This window comes from Euphorbia lathyris, chromosome 8, assembly GCF_963576675.1.
Source record: "Euphorbia lathyris chromosome 8, ddEupLath1.1, whole genome shotgun sequence".
Classification (NCBI taxonomy): Eukaryota; Viridiplantae; Streptophyta; class Magnoliopsida; order Malpighiales; family Euphorbiaceae; genus Euphorbia; species Euphorbia lathyris.
The window spans coordinates 25,210,473-25,222,327 of NC_088917.1; the positions used below are offsets into that span (position 1 = coordinate 25,210,473).

At 38.3% G+C, this 11,855-nt stretch overlaps 2 protein-coding genes across 3 annotated transcripts; one reads left to right on the top strand and one right to left on the bottom strand.

The window, feature by feature from the left end:
• Positions 1–405: 405 nt before the first annotated feature.
• Positions 406–3,684, top strand: LOC136201959 (uncharacterized). Its single transcript, XM_065992358.1, has 7 exons — positions 406–620; positions 720–781; positions 867–950; positions 1,050–1,104; positions 2,465–2,600; positions 3,040–3,090; positions 3,181–3,684. The coding sequence occupies exons 1-7, from the start codon at positions 515–517 to the stop codon at positions 3,278–3,280; spliced, it is 594 nt and encodes a 197-aa protein (XP_065848430.1). The 5' UTR covers positions 406–514; the 3' UTR covers positions 3,281–3,684.
• A 6,144-nt stretch (positions 3,685–9,828) lies between these two features.
• Positions 9,829–11,544, bottom strand: LOC136203742 (large ribosomal subunit protein eL31). 2 transcript variants are annotated; one of them, XM_065994971.1, is made up of 3 exons: positions 11,462–11,544; positions 11,233–11,352; positions 9,829–10,250 (listed from the first exon to the last, which is right to left on the bottom strand). In XM_065994971.1, exons 2-3 carry the CDS (start codon positions 11,313–11,315, stop codon positions 9,971–9,973), a joined length of 363 nt encoding a protein of 120 aa, XP_065851043.1. In that variant the 5' UTR covers positions 11,316–11,352; positions 11,462–11,544; the 3' UTR covers positions 9,829–9,970. The 2 variants fall into 2 exon arrangements, with proteins under 2 accessions (XP_065851043.1, XP_065851042.1); XM_065994970.1 differs by having other exon boundaries at positions 11,435–11,467.
• Positions 11,545–11,855: the final 311 nt, after the last annotated feature.

Sequence of the window (11,855 nt, forward strand, 5' to 3'; positions counted from 1 at the left end):
TGACCCAGTCATCAATCCGGTTTGATGTCCGGTCCGGTTCTGATAACATTGATCATTAAAACATTTTCAATGGTTCATACTCACAACCACTCAATATATATGACACATAATCATTATAAGTCCTTTTTTTAAACCACTTAATATACGTGATTTATCGTTATTGTAAGAGAATTTAACAAAAGAGTATAATAAATGGTTGATTCTACTATGTTGCAATGCTCCTAGAGCTAAAAATTACTTTTAGGAGTCAAGTTAGGTATAAAATTGCTAGTCGGTATTTTTACAACAAGATAAAAACAAGTTTTTGAGGGAAAAAAAATGAAATAGGAATGATAAACTTAGGTCTCATGTTTAGCAATAAAAATTTAAAATTATATAAGAAAAGAACAAAAAAAAAAAAAAAAACCCAATTTCGAGTTCGAAATCAGAAAGTGTCACTGTCTATCATTCTATATCGTTAATGTTGTAACAAAGAAGACGAAGAAGTAGACCAGAAGCTAATTACTGAATAGCGATGAAGAAGCTGTCAAGGAATTGGCGAAATTCCCTTGGCGATAAGTCGTCTCTCCCGATTTCGGATGATCCAGCTTCTGACGAATCTCGTCCCATGGACACGGAAGGTTTCTCTTTTTCGATCCTGGATTAGGTTTTTCCTTAAGATATATGTTCGCAACCAAACAGGGATTGATTACTTTCCTTTTTGTTCGTTCAACACATAGAACAAGAAGAATTGATTCGATCACTTGAAAGGACGCAAGCTCAGCAATCTCTTTTATGGAGGGTATTTATAGTTCTTTATCATTTTCTTTTTCCATTCAATCTTTTAATAGTATTTTCCTCACCTTGATCATTATTTTGGGGCATAGAGAGTGTTCGCTGTGTCTCTCTGCTGCTACGCTGGGTTTATGCTGTTCTCGATCTACCAGCAATCAACTTCTCCATGGGATTTGGTAAACTAAATCAGTTCTTACATACTTCCCTTCTTTGTTATCTAGGAGATTTGCAAATTTAATTGCTGACTATTACTTATGCTGCCTTCTAATTAACAGCGGTTTCATGCTTACTTCATGGAAGAGCTTGATGCATGGATGGTAATATCTGCAGGTTAGCCTCTTAATTGCCACTCTTTTTTGAACTGGTTGAATGTTGAATGTTTTAAGTACTACCAATTGATAATTATTTTTTCTAACTGACATTTCCCATCCCATTATTTTAGTGTTGCATTATGCAAGATGTCGTTGTCTGGTCTCTCCATGAGGATAAATGAAATTTAAGTTAATTATATTTATATGGCCTAATACATCATTAGGCCTCTCTAATGGTCTCTCCAACTTTGAAAACAATTGATTAGCCTTTTGAAGTTGCTTAAAGTGAAATAATGAACTCAGAAATTCTGAGATTTGTACAAGATGAAGTCTGAATTACTTTAAGTAAGTTCAGAGAGCCAATAGGTTACTTCAAGCAAATTCAGAGGCCAATAGGCCATTTTAAGCAAGTTTAAGTAGTTAATCTGCGGTTTTCAAAGTTCGCAGAGCAATAGGTTTTTATGGCCAACCTGGAGGGATTGTATGTGTATTATGCCTAATTTTATCTATATATGATCCAGATGAACCATCTGGCATGTAGGAAAAGCAAAATGTTTAGTTGCCACATTTGACTAGTTCTAATGATGACTGATTTGAGGATTCTAACTCGGCTTCCTCGTTGTCCTTCTTATTCTTGCTTAAGAAACATTTTCTAGTTTCTTGGACTGAAAGTGGAACTATTTTTGCTTCTGAAACTAGCATTCACATCATTAGTGGACCCTAAAGTGATCTAAAAAGACAGAAAAATTGTTGTTGGAAGCTGTGGTATGTCCAGTTTGTCGTATCTACATAGTAAATCCTCGAAATATCATGTAGCATATCATTTTCCCCATTAGCAGCAGCTCAATTTGTATAGTCGTTACAGGAAGAAATTTAAAGGGCAAGTTAGTTGCTGCAAGGTAGCTCTTCTCTCTTGCATATGAAGAACAATTTAGCAAATTTATCTTTTACTTTCAATGATGTATTCTTCATTGATTTTGCTTCATTTTCCATTGCCTTGATGGGTCGTACAGTAACTGTTCAATGTTTTTCCTTCATGAACGGAGGAATTAATTTAATTCAAAAATAGAGAAAAGTAACGACATGAACTGATAAGATTTTGGTTGCATGAACGCATGATCATTTATATATGCTCAAAATACTTGCAATGAATAATCAATAATATCTGGTGATTCATTTTCTTCCCTGCTTATTCCTTGTAAGCAAACCATTTTTCCACACATGTATTCATTATTTGTTGCTGCTCGGAAGATTACATGGATGAATTCTACCTTCATTACTATACTAATTGAGGAATTATCTATCTGAGTCTGAGGTTACCGTATTTCTATTTGTTGCTGAATTCATTCTTTTTTTGCTAATTGTTGAGGATTTGATAGGTTGGCTAGCCATTCTAGCATGTTCTATGGCCATCATGGGATTAGTCCATGATTCAAAGCATCACAGGCAATGGATTTGGCGGTCATGCTATGTTGGTTTTCTACTGGCAGGTTTCTGGCTATATTTCATGCTAAGGTACATGGAGAGTTCTTTATATGTCTAATACTTATAAATTTAATTTTGTCAACTTATTTTGTCCAAAAAACTTGGACAAGAAAGTTTGTAACTAATATTTGGATTTGAATGTCATGAGATGACTGAAAATAATGCAAAAACATGGAGAGTTCTTTATATGTCTAGTACTTATAAATTTAATTTTGTCAACTTATTTGTCCAAAAAAACTTGGACAAGAAAGTTTGTAACTAATATTTGGATTTGAATGTCATGAGATGACTGAAAATAATGCAAAATTTAGTTGGTTAGAATTTCAATAGCTTGCCAGATGAACATTACTGCTATGGTATTTTACCCTAGAGCTACACTGATTCTCTAGCTGAACTTGAACTCTCACTATGTCATGCTCATTGTTTTAGAATGCTACGTTTGCTTATATCATACTTCTTTGCGGTGTAGGCTGTCAAAATTTCGATGGGATATTATCTGGCTGCCATTTGGGCCTCTTAGGTGGGTGGTATTTGTTGTCGTGGTTCATTTTCGCTCTGATCATTTTGTTTATATCACTAAGATATGCATATGCTTTACTTGAAATTGCAGCGGTGCTAGTCTCTGTCTGTATGTTGATCATCTACTTTCAGAGTCATCAGAAGAAGTGAGAAAACTTAGAGGCTACATGTATGCTTTTAAGGCCAACTAAATTAATGAGCATTTTCATTTGAGTTGAACTCATGGAGTGGGTTTTGCAAGCATGAGCAGGCTGGAAAAGGAGAAGAGAACTACTTGGATAACAGATTTGTAATTGTACTGGAGGAGAAAGCATAATCATCTAAAGGATCCATCTACTGATGCCACTTTCCAATGTATTTATGGGCCTGGAGTGAGCTGAGCATAATTTTGCCTGATTTTTTTTTTCCTTTTCTAACTTACAGCTGAAGAACAAATTTTGGCAGACTATCAAACATTGTTAATTGAATAGTGGTGTTTTGGTACCACGTATTTTTGTACTTTGATGTTCTCTTTTTGGTCATTTAGTCATGCCGGACTTGAAACAAGCACTCTTTCTTTAAGCATTTAAGTGTTCTGCCATTTTCATTTTTAATATATTCGTGAATGAGTGACACAAATTGCAAGAAATGAAAATTGTCTTATAAAATATAACATACAGGGAGAAAATGTAGTTAAACTTGAGATTGAAATTCAGGCGATTCAGGGATTGAGACCATACTCGCAATTTAAAAGGAATTAAGATCTTTAATACACACTTGAGTTGGTAACTTTCGAAGAAAACCCCAGCTAAACATAATTACTTTTAACTCAACCCTAAACAGACAATATAGGCTTGCTTAATACACCATGCAGCTTTTGTACTTAACCAAATAATCTGAACTTGAAAACTATTTCACTGACCCACACACTTAAGTTAACCCTTTGAACTTCTCAAAGCTATTTGATGGAAACAATTGCAGCAATAACCAAGAAACCCAGAAAAATGAATAAGAAGAAATAGTGATGAACTGATATATTATAGAAAGGAAACTGATTGAATGAACTTCAATCCCTCAGGAATACATCCCGTCTCTATCGTAGATAAAGCCCTGCTAAGAAGCAGAAATAACAATAAAATATTTTCCCCCTCAACAATAATGAAAACTGTTAATATAGATACCCCCCAGTACATTCTGGAGACCCAGCTGTCACTAAGCATAACTAACCTCCACCCTAGCCATAACAAACTGTCCACCTGGAATAACAGAATGCAAGTTAATTTTCATCTTTACCCTTTACCATTTTTCTCCTTTGGTAAACCTTCAATTCCTTTGGTGCTGACCTGGACTGAATTATATTATCCTCATTTTGAATTTCTTCTCTATCATTACCACCCCCTTGAAAAGAAGTCTTGTCCTCAAGACGGAGTTCTGGAAACTCGCTCCGCATAACGAATTCGTCTTCCCAAGTAGCTTCTTCAAGAGCTCGTGACTGCCATTGGATTAACCATTGAGAAACAGAATCGCCATCTTGTTGAATAGTACGGGTTGCCAATATCTTTTCGGGTATCATAGTGGCTGAAGATTCCATTTCTAGTTCTGGCGGAAGTGATGAAGAACAAGGGTGGTTCCCAATAGCCTTCTTAAGCAATGAAACATGGAACACTGGGTGGACTTTAGAGGAGGAAGGAAGTTGGAGGCGATAAGCGACATTGCCGATCCGAGCTTCAATTTGGTAAGGGCCAAAGAAACGAGCGGAGAGCTTAGGACAGATCCGTCGAGAAACTGACTGCTGCCTGTGTGGTTTTAACTTCATATAAACCCAATCCCCAACCTCAAAATTGATGTCTCTGCGGTGTTTGTCAGCATATAACTTCATTTGCTGCTGGGACAAATTTAAATGAAGCTTAAGCTGTTTCAAAGTCTCATCTCGATCCTGGAGCTCCCTAGCCACTGCTTCTACTTGTATCTCACCTGGAACAAACTGTAGAATTGTTGGGGGCTTCCGTCCATAAACAACCTCAAATGGGGTGGTGTTTGTAGACACATGGTAAGAAGAATTAAACCAATATTCTGCCCATGGAAGCCATTGATACCAGTGACGGGGCTGGTCGGAAGCAAAACAACGGAGGTAAGTTTCAAGGCAACGATTCACCACTTCAGTTTGCCCGTCGGTCTCGGGGTGGTAAGATGAACTGTACCGAAGCTGAGTGCCCTGTAATTTAAACAACTCTTGCCAGAAGCGACTCATAAACAACGGATCTCTATCGTTGATGATTGTTTTGGGGAAACCATGTAATCTGACCACTTCTTTGACAAAATTTTCAGCAATAATGCGGGCTGTATAAGGATGCTTAAGAGCCACGAAGTGACTGTATTTAGACAGCCGATCCACTATCACCATCACAGCATCATAGCCCTTGGACTTAGGCAAGCCAATAATAAAATCCATAGAGATATCTTCCCAAAGAGCTTGAGGGATTGAAAGAGGCTGTAGTAGTCCGGCAGGAGCAAGAGTAGAAGCCTTATTCTGTTGACATGTGGAGCAATGTTGAACAAATTCTTTTATCCGTTGAACCATACCCTTCCAATAGAAGGTAGCAGCAATTCGTCGATAGGTACGGTAATAACCAGAATGTCCCCCAACAACAGTATTATGAAACTCATCTAAAATAGAAGGTATTCACTTGGATTGTGAAGAGATGACAAGGCTGCCCTTCCGAAATAGTACACCATGCCGAAGCTCATATCCAAATTTAGAGGCTGGATTAGAGTGAAGAGCGGTCTTAATAGCGAGGAGCTTGGGGTCTTGATCAACTTCTTCTAATAATTGAGTACCATCAGTCCAAGTAGGAGAAGACATAAAAGAAGTAAATTCAGAACCTTCTTGTTGTCGAGAGAGCGCATCAGCAGCCTGATTCAGTTTGCCCGGTTTGTAAATAACATCGAAGGTGTATCCCATCAGCTTTGCTATACGGACGCCAATGCTGAATGGCCAAAGCGAGAGCCATAAGCTCCTTTTCGTAAGCTGATTTGGATAAATTTTGTAATGATAGAGCCTTACTAAAATAGGCAAGGGGTTTACCATCCTGCATAAGCACTGCTCCCACCCCTGTCCCTGATGCATCACTCTCCAAATAGAAAGGGGCATTAAAATCCGGTAGGGCGAGCAACGGGGCAGACGTAAGGTTCGCCTTTAATGAATCAAAGGCAGCTTGAGCATTCTCATTCCAATGGAAGCTATTCTTCTTGGTTAATTTCGTCAACGGCTTTGCAATCTTGCCATAATCTCGGACGAACTTCCTGTAATATCCCGTTAATCCTAAGAACCCGCGAACTCCCCTTACATTTCGGGGAACATGCCATTTCGAAACTGCTGCAACTTTAGAAGGATCCACAGAAACCCCATTAGCTGAGATTATATGCCCGAGATATTCAATTGACGTTTGACCGAACGAACATTTTTTTAGATTCACCTTAAAACAATTGTCAGACAAGACCTGTAAGACCAAAGCCAAATGTTGTAGATGCTCCTCCCAACTTCGGCTATAAATCAGAATATCATCGAAGAATACTAAAACCATCCGCCTGAGCCAAGGTCGGAAGAGATCATTCATAACGCTCTGAAAAGTGGACGGGGCGTTTGTGAGTCCAAAGGGCATGACTAAGAACTCGTAGTGCCCGTCATGTGTTCGGAAGGCTGTCTTGGCTTCGTCCCCCTCTCGCATTCTGATCTGATAAAATCCACTTTTCAGATCCAATTTGGAATAAAAAGTTGCGCCATTCAGCTCGTCTAGCAACTCATCCACCACGGGAATTGGAAATTTATCCGCTATAGTGACTTTATTCAATGCCCGATAGTCGATACACATTCTCCACGAAGCATCTTTTTTTTTACTAAGAGAACAGGGCTGGAAAAAGAGCTTTGACTAGGCCGGATCAGTCCTTGTTGGAGCAATTCTGTGATCTGCTTTTGAATTTCTTCTTTTTGGATATGAGCATATCTATAAGGCCGAACACAAACTGCCGATTGGCCGGGTAGGAGGTTAATGGCGTGATCATGATTACGACGTGGTGGTAACCCGCACATTGGCTCAAATACCATAGGATATCTCCCCATAAGAATCTGTATATCAACTAGATGATCAGATGAAGTACCTTGAATTGTAAGAGACATTAATAATGGAGGTTGGACTGGCCTTATTGATTTCAATTGCCCACCTCCCAACCACACTTGAAGGGCTGCCATATCAGTTTTGGAACCATCCATTCCATGTAATTTCATTGTTTTCCCCTCATATTCAAACTGCATCCATCGCTGCTCCCAATTATGCATAACCGTACCCAAAGATTTCAACCAATCAATTCCTAACACAGCATTGAGAGGACCCAAATAAAATACCAAAGCGTCAATATGGAGAGTTAATGAGCTTAATTGAATATTGACAGCAACACATTCCGTTACGGTAACTCGAAATCCATCTCCAAGCTTAATATGAATAGGTGGGATGGCTTTGATTGATAATCCGAGAGACAGAACCAACTTTCGAGAAATAAAATTATGTGTAGCCCCTGAATCCACAAGCAACACAATTGGAATTCCCTGTATATCCCCTTGTAGCTTCAAGGTGCCTGGAAATCGGAGGTTAGAAGCAGCAAGATACGAAACCTCCATTGTTGTGCATTCTCCTTCGGTTATAAAACCCCCAGAATCTTGTAACTCTTCCAACGCTTCCAAATCGCCGTCGGTTTCAAACATCAGTTCATTCTCCACCACTGTCATACGCAACTCCCCAACTTGGCAGCGATGTTGAGAAGAATAGGGTTGGGCGCACTTGAAACATAGCCCTTTCTTGCGTCGTTCCATCAATTCGGACATCGAGAGGTGTCGTGGTCCTCTAGGTCGCAAATTGGGAGTAGAATTTGGATTAGGGTGTGAATTGCGATTTGTGAGTGTATCGAGTAATTTTGGGGCGGTGGGGTCGGGTGGTTTTATTTTTGGGTCGGGTTGACCCGGTTCTTTTATAGTGGACTGACGCCAATTAAAAGAGGGTAAATTAGGGGTACCTGGGTGATGTAACGCCCCTCCTTTATCGCGCACGTGGAGACGGTTTCCCGGCGGACTGAACGTCAACTCTGCATCTCTAGCAAGTTCCATCGCTGCTTCACAAGTCTGAGGTTTATGATAGCGTACCCATCTTCCAATCTCTTCCTTCAAGCCTCCCATAAAATAACCCAAAAATTGAGTTTCAGATTGTTTTGGGATATAGGCAGTAACTGACTCAAATTCCTCTATATATTCATCTACCCCTTTAGTCTGAAATAGTAATCACACCTCCTCATATGGATTCTGAGTTCGACGCCGGCCAAATCGAGCGTTAAGTCGGATTTTAAATTGATCCCAAGTCAGCTGTGGAATATCTTGGAGTAGTCGGAAATACCAAGTGACTGCAGCTCCAGTCATACACATCTGCGCCAGGCTGAGCTTCATAGAATCCTATGTACGATGAACGGAGAAATAGAGGTCTGCTTTAGCAATCCAGGCTCGAGGTTCGGAGCCAGTAAACTCGGGCAATTTCACCTTAGGCAAAGACATGGATCCTCCTTCGAAATGGTTAGGTCGCCAACCGGAATCGAAAGCGGAATTAGTGGAATGGCCAAACTTGGTATTAGCTTGCAAGAGCACTCGCCCTTCAGGTAGAACGGCTGGACCTTGGTTACCGGAGGTATGTGATTCTGGATCCTCTGCGTCTTCTACTATTTGTTTATTTTTCCGGATCTGAGCTTCCAAACCATCCATCCGATCTTCAACCAACTGCTGGAAAGAGGCTAGAGACCTCTGAATAGCACTTAAAATCTCATCATGACTTTCAACTCTTGTTTGCAAATCGATTTTGGCCTGTGCATGAGTTTGGACTGCTGCAGTTTCTGTCATAGCTCAAAAAGTTTCCCACGGACGGCGCCAAATGATGGAAACAATTGCAGCAATAACCAAGAAACCCAGAAAAATGAATAAGAAGAAATAGTGATGAACTGATATATTATAGAAAGGAAACTGATTGAATGAACTTCAATCCCTCAGGAATACATCCCGTCTCTATCGTAGATAAAGCCCTGCTAAGAAGCAGAAATAACAATAAAATATTTTCCCCCTCAACAATAGTAAAAACTGTTAATATAGATACCCCCAGTACATTCTAGAGACCCAGCTGTCACTAAGCATAACTAACCTCCACCCTAGCCATAACAAACTGTCCACCTGGAATAACAGAATGCAAGTTAATTCTCATCTTTACCCTTTACCATTTTTCTCCTTTGGTAAACCTTCAATTCATTTGGTGCTGACCTGGACTGAATTATATTATCCTCATTTTGAATTTCTTTTCTATCACTATTGAACTATGAACTTAGTTAGAAGAACTTAGTGACAACACGAACTACCACTTCAACTTGTTAAAATAACTTATTGACAACATGAACTACCACTTGTTCGAATCCCCACTTCACCACTTCACTTGGCTTTTGATTCGCCAATTAAAACTTAGTAAAAGTATAAAAATGATTTGGCAAAATATAGAAACCACTGCCTGTACCAAGCCAATGATACAAGCTTCATATTACAAGAGCAAAAGTTAAAGAAAGCCATATCACCATTTAACAAGGAAAAATGAGTCTTTTAAGGTAATATAAGTTCAAATGCAATGAGGCATGACCAAAGTTGGTTCTGAATGGCATCATCATCCATAATTTAAGAAAAATAGGGTCCAAAATGATAAACATGAAATTCAAGCATTGATAATAAGTGCCAATACAAACTGCAAACGTTTAAAACAAAACTAAATAATCACTCAAAATTTGGACTGTTAAGCCTAAAATTGGAACTTTTAAACACAAAGGTATGACTAATCCTCATCCTCAATGACCTTGGTACCCATACCCTTGAGTCCTTCTGGTGGGATTTCCGTAACAGTGACCAGAGAGTAGAGCTCTTCCTTGGCATCTTCATCATCATTCCTCTTGCGGGCAATGCGAACCCTAACCCTTCTTGGGACACTCCTGATCCCCCTGCTCCAGATGTGTTTATTGAGCTTCACATCAACTCTAACATCTTTTGTTCCCATTGCCTGCTGAGCAAACTTTCTAATCTCCTTTATGGCCTTGGGAGCCTTCTTCTTGAATGTGCTGATTCAAGAAATTTTGTGCAACAATCAGCATTGGATGTGCATATACGACAAATCAGATTACACTATAAAGACATTTTCAAACAGGAAAAATTTAAATTTTCCTGGGAAGTGCATTTTCATTTAAATATATATTTGTGAATGAGAATCAAAAACTACTATCAACAGAACAGAAAAATCATGATTTCAGATGGCATACCCCAAGTACTACAGGACACTAAACCAAAACTTCACTAAATAAATATCAGCATGCATAAATTTCAGTCTGCAGATAGAAAATGCACCTAGTCCTGACGGTTGCTAAACCCATTTAATTATCTTCCATGAACGATTTTGTTTTCCCAGATATCTAGGGTTCAACATATGATCTGAAGAGGATTGGATATGTACAAAATCAATAAAATAAATATGTCATACAGCAAGTCAAATACTGCTTAATAATACTTGATAAATCCATCAGTATCTTAAACATTATTCACTAAGAAGCTTCAAAAATCAATCAATATCCTCAGAAACCAACTGATAAGGCAAGCGGTAGTCAAATTTACCAGTGATAATCTACCCAAGGGCCATAACAGTCAATGGAAACTTGAAATTACAAACCCTAACAATAAGGAATGGTAACAACGTATTATTGCAAATAACACCAGCATCAAAGGATTAGAATCTACCACAATCTAACATCATACCAGATCCCCAAAAAACTTAATCTCACAAACACAACTAACATATCCATTACTATCATAATGGAAACCTTCAAGTTTACATATAAGGTCAAATTCCAACATTTGAAGTTCAAAAAGTCCGCAAAAAAAATGCAGAGGTTCATTTTCATCCTTAAAACAGATCCAAAACCATAGGTTTATTAAAGAGGCGGAATAAAAAATAATAATATGTGCAAACAAGGTCGAATAGAAAACACTGTGACATACGCAAATAGATCTGAATGATGATTATGTAGAGTAAAAGAGAACGATTGTTACCAGCCATGTAAGCGCCTGTGAAGGTTGATGGTGTATTCTCGGGTTACGACCTCTTCCTTCCTCCCCTTAGTCTTGTCCACCATTTTTACTGACTCTTTTCTCCTCTAAGTGGACAGCAACCTACATACAGCAAGGGAACCATCAATTAAAAGTCGTCGACATCCATAAAAGATGATCAAAAGCAATGTTCTAGGCTAAAAACCAGTAGAGCGAAAGAGAGAAGAATGACCTCTTCGAGATAGATGGACAACGGCGGTGATGAGTAGTATATATATTAGGGTTTGAGAGTTCTGACATACACACAAATTAATAAGTATGGGCTATAGGGGGATGGCCGGGCTTTAGTTCATATGGGCTTTAGTTTAATTTATGGGTCAAATGAATATCATAATTGACTATAAAATTACAACTAAATCATATTATCAAACTTAATTTTTAATAGGTCATTATTTTATATATATTACAAATAAAATATAATTTTATATCCTAATTTAAAAATTATAGACCCAATTCATAAAACATAAACCCTAAAAAATATATCCTAGACACTTAATTTATAAATTATAATCCTTAAATTATATTAAAAATGCTGATTTTACTAGTTTGACATAATTCAAAATCAT